The sequence below is a fragment of the Phascolarctos cinereus genome, unplaced genomic scaffold (genome assembly GCF_003287225.1).
Source record: "Phascolarctos cinereus isolate Bilbo 61053 unplaced genomic scaffold, phaCin_HiC Scaffold_5;HRSCAF=322, whole genome shotgun sequence".
Classification (NCBI taxonomy): domain Eukaryota; kingdom Metazoa; phylum Chordata; class Mammalia; order Diprotodontia; family Phascolarctidae; genus Phascolarctos; species Phascolarctos cinereus.
Window position 1 is genome coordinate 7,835,798 of NW_027555958.1, and position 27,264 is coordinate 7,863,061.

A 27,264-nucleotide genomic window follows, 5' to 3' on the forward strand; every position below is an offset into this window, starting at 1 on the left:
TTTAGGTGCTCTAGGTAACACTCTCTAAGATTCAAGCTACAAGAGAGGAATTGATCTGTGTGGGTAGAGGGAATTTCCTCACCTGGGAGTTTTTTGTACAAATAATCACTCTTCCTTATTCTTAATAATATATAATATAAATAGAAAGCTGGTAAACCTCAGTTATTAATTGGGTATTCTCAAAATAGCCCACATTTATTTTTATAAACTTTTCCCTCTCTACATTTCATGGATTACCACTATCTCAGTGGAATTTAAATCGTGGGCCATTTCAAGGATGATGGAGGACACAGCAAGTAACCAGTGATGAATCTCTCTCCTCCCTTCTCCTTTCCTCCTCTCTCTCTCCCTCCCTCCCTTCCTCCCACTCTCTCTCTCTCTCTCTCTCTCTCTCTCTCTCTCTCTCTCTCTCTCTCTCACACACACACACACACACAACACACACACATAATGTGACATCGAAGACATTATCAAAGAAATGTAGCTAGTAGAAGATGGGCTATTCATATAGTGAGAGTGAGGAAAAAGAGATGGGCAGCCCCTATTGTGCACAGGTGCCCATGTAATGTCAAGAGACCTAGAAAGATGCCAAACATCTTGGGTTGACTTCTCCCTTCCTTCCCACCCCACCTAAAAAGGGAGGATTTATGGAAAGGTATGGGCAAAAGTGGCACAGGATGAGACGGGCTGGATGGATGAGTTGCAATCTTCCTCACTGGAGGGATTACTAATTGATGGGATCACAGCTCCCACCCTACTGCAGGATGGAAGCACTGTTTTTAATGCACTGCTTGGGCAATTTTGTCCTGGTGCTTGATCAACTTCCATCCATAAAAGCTCTTGGCCCCTTTTACTTCAGCTTGCTTAGAAATCCTGCAGATTTCTTAAAGCCACAGACCATCGAATAGCACCAGTAGTTATACATGAAGGGTTTTATAACCAACCTTCTTTTTGCCTGATGAGAGTTTGTTCCTGGGGTCCCAGGAGGATAGGTCGGCTCCAAAGATGGACTGGGGAGATTTTTTATCTATTGAAAGAGACTAGGGACCTCGAGAGTCCATTTCTGTGGCCCCTGGGACCACTTCCATGGGCAGCTCTGATGAGGTATGTATTGCTGAGTGTCTATCAGCTCCCTGACATCCAATGCCCTTTGTTACTTCAAGCAAGGGTTATTTTGTCATTCCTGACAATGGTGATAAGATGCATGGATGTGTGTGATCTGTGCTTTTAAACTGTGGCCAATAAACCTACTCGTTTTTATAATAGAATTAAATCTTCAGCCAAGGAAACTTAATCTGGATACCCCAAAGTTTGCTTATATACACATTTTAATTGCATAAACTATTTGTGCATTAGAAACCTATAAAATGAGAACTAGTTAAAATGCAGGCACTAACTTGCCTTCATGAGCTGAGAACATGAAAACTGCCTTCCTCTCCTGGTTAACATATACTTGTGGTTTAGCCCAGAGTGCTCCTATACTTCCTGTCATTTAGTGTATTGTAATGGGGACTCTGGGAGAAGGCATTGTTACTATTTTTACTTACAATTATTTTAACCCAAAGTTTCATTTGCTTCAGAGGACACCAAGTCAAAAGCTGGATTCCCCATTCCTTATCAAGTCAATGACGTTTTGTGGAAAGGGTTCCCAGGATCAAATCAAGGGAGAAATGCCACACCACCCCCATGGCTGCCATCTTACTTGGAAGGGAAATTAAAGGAATTCTCTATGAAAGGCCATAGGCTCATAGATACGGAGCTGCAAGGCACCTTTAGAGCCAACACCCTCATTTAAAAGATGATCATTAAATGGAGGCCCCTGGTGGTAAAGCAATTTACCCAAAGTGACTATACAGTTAGTGACAGAGATAGGATTTGAACCTAGGGCCTCTTACTCCAGAATGAATGCTCTTTCCACTGTCCCACACTGCCTCTCATCAAGGACACACCTGCCATCCAAATTCATGTTGCCAGAGGACAGGGCTGGTCAAGGCTGGCACCTGGGCCCCAGTGCCATCTTTGCCACATGAGACAGAGGTCCCACCACCCTCATTTAAAACCATCATTACATAAAGGTTATTTAGAGATGCACAAGACCCTGCCATGGAAAATGCTGATCCCTTCCAAGGCCAATTTGTAACCTGTCCTCAGGCCCTGAGTAGGAAAATCCTAGAGTAATCTGCTTAGAAAATGACATTTAATCAGTGTAGAGGAGGGCATTTGAAGCTTGCAAAGTAGTTCCAGGACATCACTTCAGCACTCTCCAATGGACTTTGCCTAATTCCTCAGTGCTCACATTCTTTAGCCCCCAATGCCCGCAGCCTTCTTGCAGCCGGCATCTCAGCTGGCATGTCGTTGCTGTCACCCCCTCCCCAATTTCATTCACTTTCATCCCTGATGCTTGTTTGGGTTAATACCTTCCCCAAGTGATTTCCTTTACGTCTCATAGCTCAAAATGGTTACCATGCAAACAGGAATGGCCTAGAAATGGAATATTTGTCAATGGCTTTTGTGGGCCTTTTATGCACTGCTCAAATGAAACCCTGCCTTCCCTCCCAACGCTTAATTGGAAAACAGAAATCTGCAAAGGGCTTTTGACAGTAATCAGTCAAGCACTGTCAAAGGGAGAAATAGTATGTGCATATGCACAGGCCTGCATGTGTAGACGTACATAGTTACACATAGGAGGAAAATCAGTGGACTTGGTCCACAAGTCAGTTTCCTTTCTTTATTACCTAATGGGAGAATCCCGTATAAGGTGATGAGCTGTCTCACGTCAGAGAGCGATGGCATCGGTTCTATCGCTATATGGCGGAGGGTAGTTCCCAGGTAACAAAATTCGCCTGTGGGAAGAAAAGAGGCCTAAGAAATGGGAAAAGATTTTGTTCAAAAATGCATTCTGCTAACAGATCTACTCCCATAGAATACAACACACTCAGAGAAGACCTAGTACTGTCATGTGTCAGGACTCTTAGAAGACATGACGCTTTCCTTGAAAGATCTTGTAAAAAAGAAAGAAACGTGACTATTCCAAAAAGGAGCTGCTTTGGTGCAAGCAGGCCAGGCCAGTCATATCAGCTGTCACACACTTAGAGCAGATTTGCTCCTTACATGCTTCTAAATTCCAGGCTGGCACCAATCAGCGTTGGGGCGTTGGAAAAGGGGCAAAGTTCTAAGGAATTAACCATAAACAAGAAAAAAATGACCCAGATGGTGAAACATTAGCATTCTTGGTTCAGAATAAACAGCATTTTCTCTAGCTGACGGTTAACATTTGTAGACTTTTAAAAAATAAGTGAGTGATTTAATGGAGATGGGACCTTGGGGTGGATGAAAAGGGGTAGAGTCTGACCAGAATGTAGAAGAAATAGCAATGTCCCATTCTGAGGGCAACAGTCCTTTTCATGTTATAATTTTTAAAGGAATATCAAAGGCATAATATAGGAATAAATCTTTACCAGTTTAATTAGAAGATATCAAAGGGCTTAATTGTAACTAGTCATAAATCCTAACTGATATTTTCTGACTAATTTAGATAAGGTCACCAAGAAAATTAGTTTGGCCGTCTTCATTTGTCACAAGGATGGATGTCTCAAAACCTTTGCATGTTCACATGATTCCTTTCTGAGTGGGACATGAACCTATAATAAAAAAGATAGTGAATGAGTTCTCCATATTCTGATTTCTTTTTAATTGCCCATTCTCTTAATAGCAAGCTTGGATTTGGGTGAGCCTTGTGTGTTAGAGACTTGGAAGATTTATATATATATACACACACAATACTATGAGTGTAAGAAAACTTTGAAGGTTTAGAAATCTGAAGGGAAAGGAAGGAAGGGTTTCTTTCGCTGTTTAAACAAATCGGCTGGTGATTCCTGTATTGTTGTAGCAGCCACCCTTCTGCTGTGTCTGTGTGACAGAGACGTCCTTGAGAGCTGGATAGATGGTGATGGTGGGGACAGTGCAGTAATCATGACAAGCTTTCATTATTGCTCTGGCTAGCCCAGCTCTTTAATGAGGATGTAATGAATAGAAGCCTGGTTAATTCTGCCTTCACCCGAGGAGGAAGGGACGCTGGAGCCACCATTATAACTAGCATTTATTGCCAGTAAACATGACATTAAGGGTCATATGAAAGTGACCCCAATTTGCTGCTTCAATATATCCATATTAATGCCCAGATGCACCATATTTTGCAGAAATTAACTGATTTTATTTAAATGGTAGCCAGTTAAATTGGGGGGTGTACTGTTTTCCTGTTTGTTTGGCTGGAGAGAAGGGACGCTAGCAGTCCTAGGCAGTATGCCAAGCCAGGGCAAGCTTGCTGAAAGTGTATTCCTGCAATTCATCACACTGTGCTTGGACCACTGAGCCCTTCACCATCCGGCTTCAGGGGGCAGAGAGCACTCCTTGCTTCTAGACCAGACACTCTTGCCAGAGAGGGAAGAAGAAAAGGAGAACAGTTAAGGGAAGAGACCATCAAGGAAAGACAAGGGGTACAAAACAGTACAATGAATGACAGAGCTGACAGAAATTCAGAAAAGGAGCCCAAGGCCAAAGAGGACATCTTCTCTTCAGAAAAGTTGGTAAAAACATCCTTTTGTTCTTTCATTCTCCTCTGTAGAAGAACGCCAAGAAAATGAAGAAAGGAGACAGGGCAGAAGTAGAAGCACTTTCTAAATCTCTTGCTCAGAGAAGAAGGGTGGGAAATTTCCTTGGAGGCAGAGATGCAAACAGTGCCTGGCTCTGCATCCTGGGGCGATAACTGCAGACCAAGAGGTCCAGTACCTGTGGAGGAGGGGCCAATATATGGGGTCAGAAGGTCTGTTGGCAATTTCCCATCAACTCCACTCACACGTGGGCTGCAGTCCCCACATGCAGCATCTGATGCAGATGTGCTCACAATGACATCTCTGTAGCATTATGATATGGCATTTTAGGGACATTAATTTTGAGCGTAGATAATTTTCTGGAAATGCTGAAGGGTGAAATGGGAGAGGTCTGGGCTGCTACTCTGTGGCAAAGGAGATCCTGTGGCTTAGTTACGATAACAGGGAGTATGTTTGAGCCTAAAATCATATTGTAAAGGCGAGCTTCGGCATCTACACTTTGAGTGGCTGAAAGAATGTCTGCATGATTTTAAGTGACCTGATTAGAAGTGGTGATTGTCTCAAAGGGATGATGAAGAGATTGGGTGAAATCATAGATTTTGGCATTCAAAAAGGCTGGAATGATAGAAAATTCAAAAATACAACATTTATATATGTATGTATATATTTAACTTTGAACAATAAGCCAAAATATGTGTATGTATATATAAGTAATATGTGTGTATAAAAATACATGTATTTACAAAGTATTTACAATATCATTATATATTATATATGTCTATATGTCTATAATATTGTTAGCTATGCCCACAAAATCCTATCCTGCCCTTTGATGGTTATATCATCTCTCTATGTGGGTATGTTTCTTCTGATGTAGACACAGTGTGTGTTGGTCATGTCTTACCCCCCCCCCACACCTTCTAGGTTCAATTGAACTGACCTTTCCACTGCTTCTCACACCTCTCCCCATGCCCTGGGGCATTCCCTGTCCTTGTGCCTTTATGGTAGCTGCTTCCCATGCCTCAAATGTTTTTTCCTTATTTCTGCTCCTTGGAATCCTTTAGTCTTCTTTAAGACTGAGCTCAAGCGCCATCTTCTCCATGATACCCTTCCTGATCTCCAGCCCGTGGCACCTCATGTTCTCTGTCTCCCCAATTATATGTATGTATGTGTATATATGTGTATATATATATATATGTATATATATATATATACACATACACACATATACATATATATATATATACACATAAACACACACACATAATGTATGTGTGTATGTGGGTTATTAATGACTATCTTGTGTCTGACTACAGAGTCCATATGGCTGTACACTTATCTCAGCTCACCTCTCCTTATTCTCTACAAGAATAATGGTGACTTTGATCAAATTGTGAAATTGTCCAACCCTGGGATAAAATCCAGGTGAATTATACCAATAGTGTTCTTTGGAGACACCAGGATTGGTGCTCCTTAAGAATTGGAAATGAGGTTAGTTTGCTGTGGATGAAGCAAGGCTGGCTCTTCCTGATCATCACTCCCTTTTCTAGATGTTTGCTAACCAGATTTCTAATGGTAGAAGCTAAAGCAAATGTGCTTCCCTCCCTTGGGAAAAATGGGAGACTTCTTGGAAGAATGAGAGGGGAACAATGCACATTCTATTAGGCTTGCTAGATAGGAGAGGGAAGGAGGAGAGATATATTTGGAAATGAAGGTGATATAAAAACAAAAACTATTAACAAAAAATAATATTTTACGTTTATATATTTATATCGTATATTTTATAACATGTTCATTTATAACATATAATACTTACATACCATTTACAAATATATTACAAATTAGTATTGATAATATATTTGTATTATATAACATTATAGGACATGTTTGTAAATAAAAATAAATAATCATAAAAATAACAGATCATAGAATTTAGCCAAGATTCAAAACCATGCTCACTGGTCTAGCTGACTTCATTACATCCCCCTCTCTTCCCTGACATGTCCTTCTCCAACCTTATAAGACCTCACTCTTTCTCTAGGTCCTCTTATTGACCATTGGCTGTCTCTCAATAATCACGTCAGTCATTGCTTTCAAAGCCCGAAGATGTGATTCATCTGGGCCAGATGACCTGAAGGGACTGAAGACAGCTAGGTGCTCTCCCTTTCCCTCCTTATCTTGGTTTTCACTTCTCTAGTAGCCATTTTTGCTTCATTCTTTCAAGTCCAATCTTCTTTTACAGGAGAAACAAGAGCAAGAAGTCTGTCCTCTCAGCATCATCCATCATGCCTGTCCCATCTGCCCCAAGCAGGTATCCTGTCCCTCTTTTTCCTCCTCCTCCCTGTCCTCTGTTTTGTTATTCTTGGCTTTCCTAGACAAATTCAGCTGATTCCCAGCTATGAACTCTGGGCATTGTTTTTACAAGATTGTGCTCTACAACAGCATTCTTTTTTTTTTCTTCTGCATTTGTTTTCATCTTCTGTAGGTATCTTTTTTTTTTAGGCAATTGGGGTGAAGTCACTTGCCCAGAGTCACACAGCTAGTAAGTATCAAGTGTTTGGTCTGAGGCTGGATTTGAACTCAGGTCCTCCTGACTTCAGGGCCGGTGCTCTATTCACTGCACCACCTAGCTGTGCTTGTAGGTATCTTTCAGAACACTGATACTAGTTGATGAATTTCCTGTGCATCTATGTCATTCTCTCTAGACAACACCCCTCCCCTTTCACCCTTATAAGAATAATTTCTCTTTGAGTCTTCAAAATTTAATCCTTGAAAGTTTCTCATACTTTGTAGTCTGATTTTCCCTAAAGAATTATTATAGAGTTATGGACACAATAGATATGAAGGTTTTTTATTCTTGTTAGGTGCTGATGGATGTATCTTTAGAAATATTCTACTAATTTGCAATTCTACCAGCAATGTATGAATGTACTTGTTTGTCTTCAAAACCCTACAACTATTGAATTTTATTGCTTTTATTTCTGCTTACTTGATAAGCCTCACTGGTTTATTTTCCCTTTCCTCTCCACCTTTTTCTGGGGTCCAGTACCATTTAGTTTTTATAGGTTCTGAAAGTGGGTATTACCACCCTCTGGGGGGTGCTGGAACATGTAGAGGGCTGGTGGTAGCCTCGGGTGCAATTGGGGGATGTTGAATAAAAATAAAGGGGTGGTGGAAACATAAAGAAAGAAGAGAGGAAAATTTTAGAAACCATTTGTACATGTTTCATCTGTTGTGTAACAGAATTAAAGTTGTAGTGATTACATTATTTTCCAAATAAACACGCAAAATGCAAGTTATAACCAATCAGTGGTCAAGTCCACCAACAGGTCTTAACAAGCAAGTGTTGGCAGGTGAGTGTGTCACTCATTGTCAGGAAGTCCAGCATGCATTGGCAGGAATATGTGCATGTGATGACTTGTTTACAATACAATACTATGTAGTTACATGATGCAATATTGAGTCAACAACATTTCAGTGCAGGGAAAAAAACACACACATTTACAATAAATTGTTAAATTTAAGATGCATCATTTAAAAATATTTCATATTTTTTGAAATGATGAAAGTTTTAAAAAATACTGTTAAAGGGTTAAAGAAAGGAGATTTCTGGGGAGGGTGGAGGAGTGTGAGTAATTTTTTTTAAAGGGGCAGTAGCCCAAATAAGTTTGGGAACCTTTGGTTCAGATGATGACTATTTTATAATCTTTTTTAAAGCCTGAGAGGAAAAATTCACCTTAATTTGCTTTTCCCCTCCTTCAAAATACTGCCTCTTTAATATAATTTTAAAATAATTTAATACTATTCTACAAAGAAACTAGTAGTTTCTTCAGGATTTTCTTGCAGATATTTCTTATAGATATTTGTTCTTTATATTAAACAAACTAAGCAGGAAATCTAGAAAAATGCAACATTTTTGGAAAATGAGAGTTTCAGCCTTTTTGACCAAATATAAATATTACAAAGAATAAAACAAAAACCCATCCTACAGAAAATCACATTTTCATCCTACTGTGGTAATTACTGAATGATATTCATTGCTAATTAGTAAATATTAATTAGGTTTTGAATTATGGCTAAAACCAAATGTAATGGTTTATTAAAAAATTACTCTTTAAAAAATTTTTTTTGAGTCATAAGATAAAGTTGGTATATTGTTTTCAATTTGGATAAGTTCTTGAAATGTGTCCACCTTGCTCCTGCCCCTAAACCTGTATCCAATTATTTGAGCTCAAACACGAAGTTCTATTTTCCCTCTTTGAACCCATAAGGATAATAATGAAGCATCCTTCCTATTGGTGTGAGGGAGTGAGGGTCCTGTATACCCTCAGTTTTATCTTTTTGGCCGGATGGAGCCAAGGAAGCTTCGTGCAGCCAGGTAGTTGTGATGCACCCTTTTTGGAAGGAGCATTCAAGGAGGAACCAATGATAGTTTAAAAACAGAGGGGAAATGTAAAGACATTTCTCAGCCCCAACTCCTGCTAGTTCCTCTGTTTGCCCCCCTCCATAAAATCACAGGATGCCAGGGTTGAGAGGGCTGTCTATGGCTCGCTTGTCCAACACCCACCTGACCAAGAACACCTTGGTCATCTGGCCTCTGCTTGGAGACATGTAGTGAGGGGAGGCCCACCCATCAATCTCACATCAATCTTCTGGGGCACCTCACTTCCCTTTAAGGAGTTTTGTGTTGGAGCATTCACATATAGTGTTGCCACTCAGTGATGCTATGTCTGTGTCCAGAGAAATGTGTAATTCTTTCTTTTTCCTCCCCAGATGTCCCCTTCACCTGGTACACATAAGATGGTTCACAAACATGGGGTTGGACACGGTGATCTAATAGGCTTCTTGCTGTTGGAGAAAATGAGGCCCTGGATATCATGGGAAGCTCTTATTCTCCTACCCTGTTCTGAGATTACTTCAATATACTTTACCAATGTATTCTGAGAGCTGGACTTTCAAGGGTCTTATCAATAATCCTTCTTCTACCAGTTCCTTATATAGGGAATCAAGGGTCCTACAAATCAAATGAGCAAATGGTTACATGTTAGTCTAGGTTAGGACATAGGTGAGGGGAATAACAGCATATACCTTAAGCCAAATCTCTGTCAAAGGGAACCTCCTAGTTATGTTCCCGAAGTGACCCTGTCAACATTTTTTGCAATGCCATGATGCCACTGGGCTTTTAAAATCCTACCTTGGCACCTCCAAATGTCTATCTGATGTTTGCCATTAGCAAGAATGGCAGCACCAGGTAACAGGAAATCAATCATGATTCCCACAATCTACTCTTTCATCAATCTTCATTATGGAACAATTAGATATTAAAAATCACTCAATAATGGTAACACTGTGAGCCCATAATTATATATTCAATTAGTTCCTTGAAATCAGTGGTAGCTCATCAATCCTACTTGAAATTTATTATATATATATATATATATATATATTTATGCATATATTTATCATATACTGTACTAAGTTTAGTTGTTTAAAAGAAAGATCTCTTTGAGCAACCTAGGCACGCCTATGGAATGATTCTAATTCTAATGTCAGGCTGTGGGCATGACTCAGTTTTCAGAAGATGTGATGATGGGTTTCCCAGTTTAGAGATGTCCAAACCATTTCCTTTGTGAAAGGTTCATGGGCAGGTAGCCAGCACCCTTATGATTTATACCAATTAAGAACAAATAGATGTCAAAGCCATCCCCCTTATTTAATGAATGAAGCATCCTATGAAATTATCTGGGCTTAGGGGATACAGCAAGGTAGGTCGTTCCAGATGAAATGCCAATGGGGTAGCATCTTCTGAGATTCTTAATCACAGAGTAGAAAAACATTTACTATAAGCTTACTACGGGCCAAACACTGGGATTCACAACTTAACAACAACAACAACAACAAGAGGTCAGTCTCTACTCTCCAGGAGCTCATGCTCTAGTTGGGCAAGACCGCAAATACAGTATACCTCAAGTGAATGTCCTGGAAGATACCCTTTATACCACATCTTGTACACGGGTGTCATGAGGGATCTTTTGAAGCTTATTCGTGTCTATCATGCACTTCTCTGTGGTCAACTGGGTCATGTACAATGTTGACCTTTAGGAGAATCTTATAGTTTATGAGTAGTAATGAATATCAGCATTGAAAAGATGAGTGTGTGTGTGTGTGTGAGTGTGTGTGCACACACACACACATGCATGGGCGCACACACACTTGCGTGTGCACTCATAGTTATGGATGACTGGAAGTTCTAAACCACTTCCTAAATGCAATCCAGGCATCTTTCTCCCTGCCATTTCTTCCTATCCAGTTTCATGGCTTGTCCATCATCCTTCAATGTCTGTCTCCAAATATGTACTGCTGGATCAGCTCAATGGACTTGTCATCCACTTACTTGGGATTCTCTGTGTAATAAACATTCTTCATCCACTTGGTTCTCCCTTTGTGGATTGTTAGGCCAATTTCTTTTAAGTGGCTGTGGATCTCCTAGAGGAAGAGTTGAGGCATTCTGGGGCTTGGTGCCGACAATACATAAGCCTCAAAGAGGAATAGCTGGAGGACCTCCCTATGGGTAGGAAATGCCTCTGCGGTTGGGCCTCTGCCCAGGGCAGCCTCCATGTCTGTAGTTAACACTGTAGCAGACATCACCTCCTTGTTTGCTGCCTGATTTGAAGTTAGATCAGCTGGGTGGTACAGTAGATAGAGTGCAAGACTTGATGTCAGAAAGACCTGAGTTCAAATCTGGCCTCAGCCACTTAATAGCTAGCCCTATAACCCTGGGTAAGTCGATAATATTAATGCCTTGCTCACAGGATTTTGGTAAGGATCATAGGAAAACACGTGATTTGCTTTACAAACTTAAAATGCTATGGAAATGCACACTGCTATAATTATTGCATATGTACACGGGAGACACTTGTTAGGAGGAAGGCTTTAAAGACGCATCTTGCTTTCCTGATTTATTTTTTAGACAATTAACAAACAATAAGTAGAGAGGAACCTTGCACTCTTGACATCTTTTAGTCCACGGTGTGAACTGGGAAGGTGTGCTCTTCTGGAGAGAATCCCTTATTAAAGGTGTCCTGCTCCCTCCTTGTATTTTCATCAGGGATACCCTCAATATATGGATAGATGATTCTCATAAAGACACAGGGATGAGAAAGTTGGCATACTGGTTAAAAGTTTACTAATATCTCCTTGACTGCCTTGATTTTTTGTAATAATAGTGTCCACCATGCTTTACTTACTTATTTATTTTTTGGTCTTATATCTTGGGCATGCAGCCTTCAGTGTTCTCAAAGCTCTCCTGCCTCCAGTCCAGCTATTTTCTGCATACACTTGATGTGGTCTGGCTGTTCATCGTGACTTCATTATCCTGCCTGCTTTTTTACTTCCTTATGTGACATATCAGTAATTTATGTGTTAGGATATCAAGCATGGTGGTTCATTAGCATTCAATGAGAAAAACAGGTTTTTCTGAAAATGCCAGAAAATTTGTTCCCCCCCCCCTTTTTTTTTAAAGATCTACTTTTCCTTTTCTCCTTGGTTCATTTGCTCCTGTTCTGGGCTGATCTGGCTTAAGTGGAGCTCATGCCGTGCTTTCTTCTGGCCCCTCCTTCCAAAAGTCCCTGCTCTTTGATTCTCTGCAAGGTGACACCATTCTCCTCTGTAACAATTTGGGAATGAGTTTATGATCTCACTGGCATTGTCTATAGCTTTGTGACTCTGTGCCAGGTAGACATGAGTGTTTGATGGCTAAGGCAGCTTTTCTTTTTTTTTTTTAATGTTGTTCTTTTAACAGTGACAGCAACAGCCCCAATTAGCCTTCATGTTATACTTTAAGGTTACATAAGTGATCTCATTTCACACTCACAACAGCCCTGTGAGACAGGTGCTGTTATTACCCCCATTTTACCGAGAAGGAAAACTAAGGATAAAAAAAGTTTCATGACTTGCTCCAGATCACCCAGCTATTAAATGTCTGAGGCAGTGTTTGAACTCAGATCTTTCTGATTTTGCCACTTAGCTGCCTTTCTGGCTTTCAATCTTTTCATTGTGACATTTGCTTCACTTCAGTTTAACTTCTCTAGGAAATGGGAACGATCAGAATCAATGTCCTTTCTTTGATCCTCTTCCCATGTCTGGCTGGGAGCTGTTCTAATCACTCGCAGAATTGTCTTTTCATATTTGGTTTATTTTTAAGTTTAGAGCTCATTCTCAAATGACTCTGCTTCAGTAAATTTTCAGTTTTTTGTCTAAGACATAATGATTCTCATTTTTTTTTTGTTATAATGTTGTATAATGCTTGTCATGTCTAGTGCCTTCAAATCCTCTTCTGGAAGGAAACTTTCACACAGCGTAGGCAGGAGACTTCTGAGTAGGTGGTGAGTCTTCAGACTCTGTCACCCCCTAATTCTCAGCCCTATCTGACAGACGTTCTGCCAGTTTCCCTTTCAGCCACCTCTGCACTGAAGTCACTAAAAATCAAATTACATGCTGCCATGGTTGGACAAACTTTGAAATGCTCTTCGTAGGATTCCTCGGGCTCTTATCTTCCTCGAGGCATTTTAGCACCTAAGTCACAATTAGCTTCACGGTGGTGGTGTTTGCTTCTGTCTTTCACGAGCCTTGAAAAGTCTACTATAGTCCCAATGTCCCATCAAATTATGTTTCTCTTGCCTTTGGCTCCACATGAAACAGAAATGACCAGTGGCTTCTTTCTCCCCAAGGAAAATCCTTTCATTGAGCTTACAACATCCTTATTTCTTCTAGTTTCCGTTAGAGGGAGAGAATGTCATATAGCTAGTAAATGTCTGAGTCTTGACGTGAACTCAGGACTTCTTGACTCCAGGCTTAGTGCTCTATGCTCTACGGTGCCCCCTAGTTGACTGTCACTAGATGATAAAACTTTCAACATTATTATGCTCAGGTCAACTTTTTTTCTTCTTCTTTTCAGCAAATCTTTACTCTGTTTGGTCTCATGATTTCAAGGAACTTGATAAGGCTTCATGATGTATGGCTGGGAGCCAGAGTGACCTGCCGTGGAGCAGTAAGGATTGCCTTCCCTTCTGGAGCACTTTAAGGTGCTGGGAATACGGGGCTGGGAACCTTTCTATAGTTTACTTTAAAACGCCATCTGACAGCCTCTTATTGTGTTCCCTTGAAGGCCTCAGGGGCGCACCCAATAATAGGAGATGAGGGTGTGTCTTGACCCTATTTTTCAATGAGAGTATCTTTGACATTCAAAATAGTTATGTAAAAATAATTTCATTAGTGAACTTTGTTTAAAATGATCACAGAGGTATTTGAGCTGCACGATCCATTTTCAATGTTGAAGAGCTAACAGGCCATTTTATCTTAAAAGACAATGAGTATTTTAAGTTATTTTTATTCAAGAACACTAAAGAATTTCTGTTGAAGCTTGGAAAATGGAAATGTTTTTTAATACACTTCCACCCAATTATCTGAAATTTACTGGTACACAGTGAGAACTTAATAAAGGCCTGTTTCCTTCCTTCCTGTTGGTTCATTCTTGATTGAAAGGCAGCTCCCCAGGCCACACATGCTGGGCTACCTTTTTGTAAAACAAACAAAAAACCCGCCCAAGCACAGTCATCCTAAGAAAGCACTGAAAGGCTGTGACTTCTGGGAGACACCGCCCACTAGGCCAGGGCATTTTATGCTTGTGGTCCCTTCCACTGACTTTATTTTATTCTATTTGTTTTAATTAAGGTCATAGGATCAGGTACTGAGAGCTGGAAGAGACCTTAGAGTGAGGCCAGAAGCATGAGCCATGGAAAGAATATTGCCTCATGGAGCCCAAGGACCTGAGTTCAAATCTCCGCTCTTACACTTACTCTCTATGTGACATGGGCAAGTCACTAACCTCTCTGGGGTAAAATGAGGGTGGGAGGGCTGGCCTACACAGCCTTGTAGATCGGTTCTAGCTCACATTCTAGGACCCCATGCTGGTGTAGACTAACCCCTTCATTTGTAAATAGTAGCGGTGAGGTGTAGTAGGGGGAGGGCTGGATTTGGATTCGGACTTCGGAGACTCTGGTTTCAAATCCCACCTTTGACACATTGTGTCTCACTCTCCGTGAGTCTATTTGGACTTTTGTGGCAAAGACACTGGAGTGGTTTGCCAGTTCCTTCTCCAGCTTACTTGACAGATGAGGAAACTGAGGCAAACAGGGTAAGTGACTTGCCTAGGGTCCCATAATTAGTAAGTATCTGAGGCTGGATTTGAACTCAGAAAGATGAGTCTCCCTGACCCCAAGCCCAGCGCTCTGTGCACTATGGTACCACCTGGCTGCCCTTCAACACTTGTGAGTTGAGTAACTGCAGAAAAGTCTCTAAACTTTGAGCCTCAGGCTCCTCATTTTTAAAATGCCTTACAGGGCTGCCACAGGCTCATATATGGCAGTGTTGGTAAAGTACTTTGCAAAGGTCTGTATATATAAATGGAATGATTAGCATTACTATTAGTTCATTCTTCTTGACTTTTTCAACATCATTCATCTCATTCTTTTAATATTTTTGGTAGAGTTCAGATAGAAAGGGTCCTGAGCCAATTCTCTCTCCAGCTGATAGTCTTTTATTTTTAAATCTTTTGCAGACCATCACAGAGGGGATGAAACAAAGGCTTTTAGTGCTGGGCACTGGTCTAAGTGCTGGGGACAGAAAAAGGCAAAAGACAGTCCTAGATTCAAGAAGCTCACAGTCTAATGGGGGAGATCAGTTGTAAAGAACCAGGGACTTATAAGTCAGGTTAACAAGCATTAATTAGGGATTCTTTCTCAATATCCCTTAACGCCAAGGCCACCCCACTGGGATGATTCCAGTTGGTCCTGTCTGTAGCTTTTTTGCACAGAGATGTTTGCCCGTCATCACCCTTACTAGCCTGGGAGGTTCCTGAGATCAGGGACTGTCCTTTTTCTTTCTTTATATCCCCAGCACTTAACCCAGTGCCCGGAACATAGTAGGTGCTTGATAGATGCTTATTGGCTGACTTTTAAGCACCTACTATGTGCTAGGCACTGGGCTATGTACTGAGGATAGAGTTGAGAGCCGAATGAAAGCATTAGAATTGAGGACCCTCCCCTGTGGGCTCCTCCTGGCCCAATAGGCCTTTGAGCTTCTTGGCCAGGTTGCTGGACTTTGAAAGCTTCTCCTTCCACATTCCTTCAAGATTATGAGGATTTTGTGCATTAGCATCAATGACAAACCTTGTCCTTTTCTGCATCAATGTCACAGCTCTGTGACTGTGAGAGCAATTCTTGAGAATGCTCTGGCCCCAGGACAGTTTTTCGGCTGAGCTCTCCAGGCCATTTTGAGGTCTGTATTAGTGGGAGGGGGCTCGTCATCAGTCATCGTGAAATATCCTGAAACTGTGATGGATAACTCTAGCCAGGATGTATCTGCCAGGTATTTGGTGGTGGATGCTAAATTCTGACAGCCTGCAGTGATGAGTGAAAGTTTCTACCTCTTCTCCATATAATTTTTGTAATATTAATAATAATCATCATAATAATTGTTGCCATTGTTAAAGCATGAGGAAAAGGAGGACCGTAGACTGCTATCCCTGAGGTCACACACAGGCTAAAGGCAGAATTGGGATCTGAACCCAGGTTCTCTGACCCCAAACCAGAGCTCCTTCCATCATACCACTCTACTTCCTTGCTTGGACACAACGTGGTAATAGTGGGAAGATGACTGAATTTGGAGGCAAAGGAGCTGGGTTAAATTCTGGCTCTGCTACTGACCCCTTACGATCTTGGGCAAGCCAGTTTCCTGTTATGGACCTCAGTTCCCTCACCTGTAAAATGAAGGGTTAGTATTAGACAGAACTGAAAACTTTCCAGCTTTCAATAAAAGAGATCCTATAATCCATTAGGAAAATGACCTCAGAGGGGTTCATGGTCTGGGTCAAGGTCAGAGATCTGACTCTTAATAGGGACTCTGGCCACCATAGCATTGCTGCTGCTCAGGGGCATATATGTCAGAGAACGAGTACATTCTTTACCTGTCTGGGGTCAGGTCTTTCTCCTTTTTGCCTCTTTTCCCCTTTCTTCCTCTCTGAGAACAAAATAGAAATAATTATCTCACCACTTAGGAGAAATATGTAAGCATGGATAGCTGCAGAAATCAACTACACACAGCACTTTGCAAAAATAACTTGGCAGAAAAAGTGAATTCACTGAGGGTTGCAGCTACCTGTTTCTTGGCCTCCTTTGGACTTAAAAAATCCCAGAGGTCTAATGGGAAGATGGCTGACATATATTTAGCATTTTAAGGACAAGCCCTCAACTTCCTCCTGACCCCCTTCATAGCTCACATTGATACCACATGCCATGGTTAATGGACACTTTCCTCCAAACAGTCTTATGAATAGGCATCATCAACATTAATATCTCCATTTTACAGAGAAGGGAAACTGGCACTGAGAGTTCAAACCTCTTCTCTGAGGTAACAAACCTAGAAGAAGAGGGATTGGAATCCAACTCTTTTGATGTTAAATCCTGTGCTCTTTTCTTTTCCTCTGAAAATGCTCTTGATATATTTTATTTTTATATCATCTAGTTTAATACTCCTCCCCCCTCTACATACCTTTCAGAGAGCCATGGACTTATAACAAAGAATAAAAAAATAGAAAAAAAGTTTATCAGGCCTATCCAGTACGTGAACCAAGTCAGACATGGTATCTAGTGTCCCGTATTCACAGTCTCCTATCTTAGTAATGTCCGAGCTCTCTCCAGAGCACAGATCTCATGAATCTTCTATCCCCTCCTCTTCTGCCTACAAATATACTCATGTCTTCCCTGTCCTGGTCCCTGAAGTTTCCATCCTGGCTCCCTTTTCCCTTTCATGTAGAAAGAGGAGTCAAGGGGGCAGCTAAGTGGCACAGTGGATAGAGCACTGGCCCTGGATTCAGGAGGACCTGAGTTCAAATCCGGCCTCAGACACACATAACACTTACTAGCTGTGTGACCCTGGGCAAGTCACTTAACCCCATTGCCTAACCCAAAAAAAAAAAGGAGTCAACATTTGCTACCTAAATGCTTTGCAAATGTTAGAAAGGAAGGTGTGCTTAAGGATAAAGGGGAGAGCCAGCCACTGGAGGCAGCAACAACAGTGAGGAGGCTGTCACAGCAATGTGGATGAGGAGGAAGACAGTAAACCAAGCGAACAGACACGTGATCTTGGAGACAGAGAACCCGAGGACCAGTTAATTAATCTCTCTGAGTCCAGGCAGTTTTCTAAGGCTCTAAAGAGCTGGGCAGGGGTGGACCCGGATTGGTCCCCACGAAGTAGGACCTATACTAAGGAGACCACAGTGCCAGGACCAAAGAGAAAAGAGCAAAGCCAGGTAAGGGGCTAAGCAAGAGCAGAGAGGAAGGAATGGGTGGGAGAGGAGGAATGGACGGGACTTAGCATGAGGGCATGCAATGGGAGACGGAGAGGAGGAGGCAAGGATACTTCCAAGGACTGGCTGACGGGGATGATGGGGGTGTTATCACAGCGAAGGCAGAGGCAGGTTTTCATAGGAAGATGACAAATTCAGCTTTGACAGAAATGTGAAGGGCTGGTAGGCATCGGAGCAAACTCAGGGACTGTAATTGAAGGAGGTTGTAACAGCATCTTAAAAAGGAGATAAAGTGTAAGCATCTTCTTGCCAAGACAACACAGGATGAACCTCAATGTGGCAGAGAGTGCATAATCTCAGCTTGTTGTCCGCAGGACCTGGGTTCAGATTCCGCCCCTGACACTTACTTAGGTGCCTGACCCTGGGCAAATAATTTAACTTCTCTGAGCTTCAGTTTCTCCAACTGTAAAATGGGGGGGGGGGCTAAACTACATGGTCTCCAAGGTCCCTTGAAGTTTCAAAACTATGGCCTGTGGACCCAAATCTATTAACTCTGGCCCCAAAAGATGGGGCCAGTGTAATAGACACAATCAGCACACTTTTGAACTGCATTTGAGGTAACAAAATAAAAGACGCTCTGATTAAATGGGCAACTTCCGTTTTAAAGCCTCATACAGACAGTCCTAGCTGAGACTCCTGGGAAACCTTGGCGTGGGGCAGATTCAGACATGGCAATGCCTTATTAATTTCCAGTTTGAGAGACAACCACTTTGAATTACAGGCTTTGTACTATCCACTATCTCACTGTGACTTCAGGAGACGAAGTCAAGAATCCTTCCATTGTGGTGATTTCCTGTCCACAAGGAGAAGCAATGGTTCCCCTCTCCCCTCTCTCTGTCAATCTGTCTCTGTCTCTGTCAGTCTGTCTGGTTCTCTCCCTCTCCTTTCCCTGAGTTTGGCAAAGAATCCTGGGTACTCCCACTCTACTCAAAGCTACCATCCAAGTCCAATGTCATGGTCAATAAATACTCTTGGTTTTCTCATCAGAGTCAGCTTCCTAGGCAATAAAGGAACAGAATTAGAAACCTCTTTCAATGAACAATATCAAATACAAAAAGTTTTATTTGATCTACTTCAGTACTCTGAACTTTAGCCTGCATTTCCATTTAAAAATTCATGGGAATAGTCAAATAAGTGAGTCATTGTGATTCAGTGGGCTTAATGGTCTCTGAGCTCCCTTATAGCTTGAGATCTAAACTAACTTCAGTCTAACTGCAGAGTTTTATCTGTAGTTTACCAAGTATAGGCTACATACCTTAGGGTTTGGGTTAGGATTCATGCAACAATAAATTAAAAAGTGAATTAACTTTCCAGGGGAGGGTGTTGCTTTTAGAAGACTGGAGGTAGCTTTTCCTCTAATGGTATCATCTAACTCTAAATAACTTGCTCATTGTGCATAAAATGTTGAGGAGAAGACCTTGCCACCAGTAGGGTTACATTTTGTCCTTCATGTGTCGCCCATGTACGTGCCTTAACACAGGAAAGTAAATGATCTTTTGGGGGAGGTTACATGAATGAGAAGAAAATATATTTTTTCAGCATTAAAAAATCACCTCAATCTGTAAGTAATTTATTGACCAGAAGGTAGCTTCCTTTTGGCATTTTCCCCAGTAAACTAACTGATAGATGTAAAATTGTAGGTATATTTTTTCACATCAACATATGTGGTTCTATAATTAACATCAGTATTTCTGGAAAATCTGGCTGGAAAAGATAAGAGAGAATTGGAAAATGTATGGTAGATGGATTTGTCTGTGCACTTTCTTTTAAGCAGTTAAGAAATATAGTTCAAAGGCAAGCCCTTTCTGAAAGTTGATGACTTTACTAATTTAAGTGGATGACAGTTTAACATTTATGGGTGACTATGAATGATAATAAACCCTCTGCTCTTTGAGAGGGTGATTCAGTAGTTGAACTTGCTTCATTTTGAAAACATTGATTTGGATGTGGAAATTTATGTTTATCCATTTTCCTAGGCTTATGTCACTGAGGAGGACCATGGCGGATACAAGCAAAGTGCTTTGTGAGGTACCCAGGGGGAGGATTAGCTCTGCCTTCTTCCTCCGTTCTCTGCTTCAGTGAGATTGACGCCTGGATCAAGGAGTAACCCTCCTATGTAGGGTCTTACTAGACACCAAACAAAATAACAGCATTAGGCTTGCTCCAACATCTGCTCCAAATGGGGAGGGACGGTCCTTTCTATTGGTTGATGGACTTGGTATCACTTGTGCCCTTGTGAGATGAAGCACATCATGCCTGAATCTAGTGGGCTTTTAATAAATGCTTACTCAGGGAATGAATGAACAAACAAATGAATGAATGAATGAATGAATGAATTCTAGCTGGACCACAAGGCTGCCATGGTTCAGATACTCCTATGGTTTCACCATGAGACTACAGTGTCCTGGGTTGAATCTCTAATCTGGCTAACACTTTTTATCTACCAAATTGAGGAGAACATTACCAAGTTCATATCTCATTCTGATGGAGAGATTTTCTTTCCTCTTCCAGTGATTTTTGATTTTCCAGCTTTTGTCATGTCCAGTATTTAACAGAAATAAAAGTCACTCTCCTTTTTCTAACTTTATTTTTTTCTTTTTCTCAGCACCATATTATATTGGGCTCTTTCCAAAAGATGGAAATAGTTTCTTTGGAAAACTGTATATTATTTTAATGAATATTAGTGCAATATATACATTCAAATGACATAGAAATGCCCATTACATATGGTAAAATTTTGAACTAATATTATTTTAAATTAAACGATATTATTTAAAAATACATTTTAGTGTAATCACTTTAGTATCTATATAGTCCAAATGGTACTTAGACCTTACTGACCTCCTAGGGTTTTTCTGAGTTGTACAAGAAAGGCTAGTTTAAACCTTGATCACTACGAGTTTGAAAGGTCTTGTAGACCAAGCACTGTATTGGAAGCCAAGCTAGCCATCCGATTAACAAGGGCTGAGTGTGACTGGCCCTAACTGTCCAGGTGCCAATGGTTCAGGCAGCTGTGAAAGGCTTTTCAGTGATGAGAAGTCAGCTTCTGCCCCAGTGTTACCCGTTGCTCTTTGGCACATGCAACAAAAATCCCATGCTTGCGATCTTTATCACAAGGATGAAGAAATGGAAGCTTCTAGAACTCTAAGAAACTAACACCTATGAATGAAACAGACCATTTAAAAAACGTCATTAAGCTTGATCAAAGCCAGGTGAGAGGAACACAGATCCAGAGAGATGCTCCCAATATGTACATTTCCATTTTCAAGTGCCTTTATTAATCCTGTCCACAGCATAACATAAAATAGAGTTTATAATATTAATCCTTCATAGGCATATAGTGGGGCTATGCAGTAGGGATCAAACCATTACAAAATAAAGAGCAGAGACAAAATGAAAGAGACCTGGGTTATTGATGATTCAGAATGATGGCAGTGCCCTGATAAGTCACAGAATTTCTGGGCTGGAAGAGGCCTGCAGGGTCTGGTTCCACAGCACCCTCACAGCAATGCCCTCTGTAGCAGCTCCTGGCGGTCAGGCAGGCTCTGCTGCTTGGGGTAACCCACATCTTTGCAGGGCAACCCATGCTCCTTTGTTACTGAGCTTTTCCTCACATCGAACTGGTATCTGCCCTTTGGCAACTCCCACTCACTGTTCCTTCTTTGCCTCTTTGGGGCTGAGTGGCACAACATTAGTCCTTCATCCATATGGAAGACTTTTGCATATTTAGAGACACCTACTGCATCTCTCTTAGATGTTTCTTCAGGCTCAACACTCTCGGTTCCTTCCACTGATCATTGCAGGGGATGGTGTCCAGCCACTCTCCATCTCGGTGGCCCTCCTTAGGGAGTGCTTCTGGGCTGTCCCCATCCTTCCCCACAAGACAATCCTTCCCAGGACCCAGGCTGGCAGGACCAGCCTCTGCCCTGTTCTGGACACTAAGCCCCTCTGAACAAAGGGTCATCACTCCAGTTAACTCTCCTGGCCCAAGTCACCCACTGAGCTCACAGCTCCCTCTGAGGTAATAGGTAAAGGCAATGTTTGTTCGCTTCCACTTAATGGTGGATACAAGAACCATCAGGAGTGGAATTCAGGAATTAAAAAAAAAAGTAAAGGCTTGAAGATGTATGAGAATATAAATAAAGCAATCTACATTCGTGAATGCCATTTTATGGTTGTCATGTTAAGTATGTATGCATACACACACATATGCATACAGGGTGTCCTAAAAGCCTTAGTGCAGCTTTTGGGCTTCAACCTGAACATACAAGTACACTAGTTGTGATCTTGGTCACTTGACCTGTCTACCTCAGTTTCCTCATCTGTAAAATGGGGTTAATGATATAATAATAGCACCCACTCCCCAGAGTTTGTGAGGATAAAATGGGATGATATTTGTAAAGTGCTTTGCAAACCTTAAAGATCTATATAACTGCTGGTTCAGTGGAGGGAGATCAGGGCTTGGAGTCAAGAAGACTCATCTTCCTAAGTTCAAGTCCAACCTCAGATATTCACTAGCTGGGTGACCCTGGACAAGTCGCTGAGATCTGTTTGTCTCAGTTTCTTCATCTATAAAATAAACTTGAGAAGGAAATGACAAACCACTTTAGTATCTCTGCCAAGAAAAGTCCAAAGGCGGTCATGAAGAGTTGGACATGACTGAACGATAACAAATCATTACTGTTGTCATTTTTCTCTGGTAGTTGCTACCTTAGCGGAATTACAGAGGTGTAAGAAACTCGACCAGAGATTCATTTTGACCAATGAATGATCTCCATGTAATTGCTTCTAGCTCACCAGGGAGCAACAGGTTTACTAGGAGGAAGCAGGTGGAATCCCAGAGTCATAGGATGACTTGTTGCTAGAAGGAGGCCTCTGAGACCATCTAGTCTGAACTCTTCATTTTACAGATGTGGAAACTGAGGCCAAGAGAAGTGAGAGTGACAAGGAGGAGAGCTTTCTAGGGCAAAATTTTGGCTTTTAATGAAGAAAAATATTTGAGATATTTTACCCTAAACAGATGGTTTTCTTCTTTCTTTCCAGAGAGTCTAATTTCAAAGCTGTTTATGTACTTTATGGTATTTATATCTAAGCTGCCTCATAAAATGGAATTCTGAAAAAGTATATATGTCAAGAGTATTTCCTGATGAAATGGAATGATTATTTTCCAGAGTCTTGGCCAAGAAATGCTGGATTTCCCCTCCCTTCTGACTCCAATTCCGCACTGTCTAACTTGCTCCATGCCAATGCTCCTGCCCTCCTTCTCCCGTTGTCTCTGTTCCTTCTGCGCGTGCACACACACACACACACGTGTACTGAAACACACGCGTCTGGTGTCAGCTCCTCGAAGGTGGGGATTGCCTCACTTCTGTCTGTGTATGACTTGATGCTGGCAGTTACCTGAGCGACGCTTGTTGATGGACACATACTATCTTTTATGACAGGACACAAGCTCTTTGAGGGAAGACGTGGCTTTGGTTTTGTTTTTCCATTCCCAGTACCCAGTAACCACTGTCTTGCTCATGGTGAGAATTTAAGAAATCCTTGTTGGTGAATTGATTGGCACATGTGAACTCCGCAGCAGAATGTAAGCAGGGATGGCTTTATTTCTGCTGTTGGGTCCCCAGCTCCTAACCCAGTGCCTGGCACACAGTAGGCACCTAATCAATGAAGGTGGATTGATTGGTGAGTTGCTAGCTTCTGGGCAATTTTGCCTTTGAATCTTTAGTTTTGCCTTCCAGAAGGAAAGGATTCTCACACACAAGGACCAGGGTCCTTAACAATATCTCCTAAGTCCACTGGACACAGAATTCAGGGGCTAGCCTACAGCAGTGTTTGCAAAACCTGGGTCTCCTTCAAATATAATGCAAGGATGCTTAACCTGGGGTCTGTGAACTTGATTTTTAAAAAAAATTTTTGACAACTATTCTAATATAAGTGGTTTCTTTGTTAATCCTGTGTCTTAGTTTATGCATCTAAAACATTATGTTGGGAAGGGCTCCCTAGGCTTCACAGGTTGCCAAAGGGGTCTGGCACATCAGAAATGTGAAGAACTCCTGGAATAAAGTAGAGGGGCCTCCTCCAGCAAGGTGGAAGGAGTGATGTCCAATGAGAACTCAAAGTGATTTCACGTTGCCCTGGTGAATCGCTACCTTATTGATCCTGAAATCTATAAGTGAATGGCTATGTACCACTGGAGAAGGGAGGTGACTCCCACAGGCCCATTAAGGAGCCACTGCCCGATGTCTGCCCCCGCCCCCCGATATGGACAGGCACCAATGAAGGGCAGAGGATTTATGCCGGCAAATTTCATGAATAATTCTTAGCTCATCCCTGCTATCATTCCCTATGTACTGAAATAATAACGAACATTTATATAGCACTTACTATGTGACAGGCACTGTGTTAAATGCGTTAATAATTATTTACTCATTTGAACCTCACAACAACCCTGGGAGATAGGTACTATTATTATTCCCATTTTACAGATGAGGAAACTGAGGCAAACAGCAGTAACATGATTTTCCCAGGGTGACACAGTAAGATCTGAGCCAGATTTGAATCCAGCTCTTCTAGACTCCAGGCCCAGTGCTCTATTCTCTACCCACTGAGCCACCCAGCTTCCCCAGTCGCCCAATCCTAAGAATCTTCCTTCTGACTGTTTCTTATCCATTTTTGTGGTCTTCATTCTCACTACATCCACCCCAGTTTAGGCCTCCATCATCGCCTGATACCTGGACCACAGCTACTGCCTCCCCATGGAATCCCATCCCTTCTCTCCTCCCTGCCATGATGCTCCCTGATGCGACCTTTAGGTGGCATGCCCTGCTTCCGATCACCCTCATTTGCCTGCAAAACTTGAATAACCCTTCACTGTACTGAATGTTGGTTAAGGGAGCCAAAATATTGGCTCTTTTCATTGTGCTAAAGAGGAAGGAGCCATGATTCTGGAATCAGAGGAGCTAGGTTCAAATCCCTCTTCTCATGATTACTCCTTATACAAACTTGGGCAAGTCACCGACCTTTCCCTAGGACTCAGCTTCCTCCTACGTTGAAGTGAGGGATTGGAGGAGGTGCCCCGAGGCCTCTTTCAGTCCTCACGAAGGACAAACAACAATAGGATCCTATGATACTAAGTCACTTCACCTTTGGGCCTCAGTTTCCTCATCTGTAATTTCAGGGGGCTGGACTAGATGGTCTCTGCCCACTCTAACCCTTTTCTCCTACAGGTCAATGCTGCATGTTCACTTGATAGGATTACAGTAGATATTAAGAAGCTGTAGGGTAGAGTTGTCTATAAGGTCCCTTCCAACTCTGAGAGTCTACTGCTTTGCATTTAAACTCTTCTGCCCTGGGGATGGACTCCATGACTTGGCCTCATCCCACCAATTCAATGGGGGCAGGTAGGTGGTACCATAATGCACAGAGCAGGCCAGCTCCGACCACTTCTGTCCTCCCAAATCTCCCCTTCTCTGAACTCTGTGGGTACTGTAATCAACCAGACAATTCAGTTCTGATTTTAAATAGTCCTAAAGCATTTGCATAATTTGATGGGAGGAAGAGAGAGAGATTATTTGAAAAAGGGGGGAACCTGTGGGGGGTCAGGGAAGGCCTCCTAATGGTTTGAAAATATAATTTTTATTCTCTACTTTCTGGTTCTCGGCTTATTGCTATTAGAGAGTTCATACCCCCAGACAAATATATTAAAAAGAGTTAGATACGCGGATTCCTTTGGTGAATGGGGAGGGAAAAGGCTCCTATTTAGAAAAACTATGAATAATTCTGAGCAAAGTAATCAGCAAGTCTGCTTTATGTGCCAGGCACTTTGCTGGGAGATGGGGCTGCCAGAACGAGAATGAAACAAGCCTGCCTTCAAGGTGGAGGCAGTGCGGTGCAGTAGCTAGAGTCACAAAGAACAGAGTTCAAATCCTGCCTTGGACACTTTCTGGCTGTGTGATCCTTACCCTCCTGGGCCTCAATTTCCCTACCTGTAAAATGTCAGACCTTGATGATTCTAAGGTCCCTTCCAGCTCTATGGTCTAGAATCCTATGAACTCCAACCTGAGCCTCGATTTTCTCATCTGTAAAATGGATCAGCTGTTTTGGGTGGCCTTGAAGGCCTCTTACAGTTCTAAAGCAATGATTCCCCTATAACTTGCCATTCTACTAACTATAGAGGCTTAATGCATATGTTAGGGGATGACAAATGATCCCAGGGATAGTCTAGCGATCCAAGAGGATGAAGCTCCCATTAATTCTTTGGAGCTTTGTTGATTGGCCTACAAGGCCTCTTTTGTCCCTCCAGCTCTCGGCCCATGACCTCATTATGAAACTTAGAGTTATTCTGCTTGGTCCCAGCGTAAGGGAAATGGGTAGAAGCTGCTGAGAGGTAGACTGAGGACTAATGTAAGGAAGAACTTCCTGATCGATAGAGTTTTCCCCCAATTTTCATAAATGCCCATTCCTGGAGTTTTACAAGCAAAAGGCTGGATTTGATTGGGGGCTGTGGTTTCTGGTTGGACTAGAGGTCTTGAAAGGCTCCTCCATCTCTGAAATTCTAAATAATATGGATAAAGATTAATTTAATAATTTTTCAAAGTTAAGAAGAATGGCGTCATGAAGCAAAGCAGATGTTTATCCATGATCCATGAGCAAATATCCCAACTTCTAAAAAGAGGCTATGCAATTGGGGGCATTAAGAAGCCTAGCACCATTTTATCTGACAGGTCTCCTTAAACGTGGCCCACTACGTTTCACAATTGCTGATGAAAAGTTCCTTCTGAGCTTTCGGAAGCTACATTTTCAAAAAAGATGACTTAGCGCTTTCTTATTTTTATTAGGATGCAAAGATGAATCTTCCTGTTTAAAGACTAGTAGTCAGATGCTCATCTAGTTAGAACAGCATTAGGTTATTGACTCTGCTCTCCTTTGCCTCCATGTGCAATTTTAATTAAACCTAACGGGATTAGGGAAACTGGAAAGGAAGAACAAATGAAATTTCATTATTTAAGGCTTATTCAACAAAATGCAATAATATCTCTATCTTTCCTAACCAAGAAAATAGGATTATACATTTTGAGCAGAAAGGGACCTTATAGGCTACCAACACCCTTATTTGACAGATAAGGACAATAGGGCCACATAGCCAGAAACTTCACAAACCACAGATTTTGAGCCGGAATGGACCTTGGAGACCACTAGGTCCAATCTTCCCATTTTATAGCGAAG

The 27,264-nt window shown here is 41.7% G+C and overlaps 1 protein-coding gene and 1 long non-coding RNA gene across 2 annotated transcripts in view; one reads left to right on the top strand and one right to left on the bottom strand.

The window, feature by feature from the left end:
* Positions 1-27,264, bottom strand: part of DRC11 (dynein regulatory complex subunit 11) — a 225,896-nt gene that overhangs the window by 43,342 nt on the left and 155,290 nt on the right. The window contains exons 12-14 of the mRNA XM_020974919.2: positions 16,636-16,688; positions 9,542-9,624; positions 2,736-2,843 (exon numbers count right to left, since the gene is read on the bottom strand). Of these exons, the coding sequence (XP_020830578.1) occupies positions 2,736-2,843; positions 9,542-9,624; positions 16,636-16,688 (244 nt within the window). The remainder of the gene's footprint in view (positions 1-2,735; positions 2,844-9,541; positions 9,625-16,635; positions 16,689-27,264) is intronic.
* LOC110199900 (uncharacterized) lies at positions 4,341-20,614 on the top strand. The gene is made up of 3 exons (XR_002322082.2): positions 4,341-4,586; positions 6,853-6,921; positions 20,013-20,614. It is a non-coding gene; the product is annotated as an uncharacterized LOC110199900 (long non-coding RNA).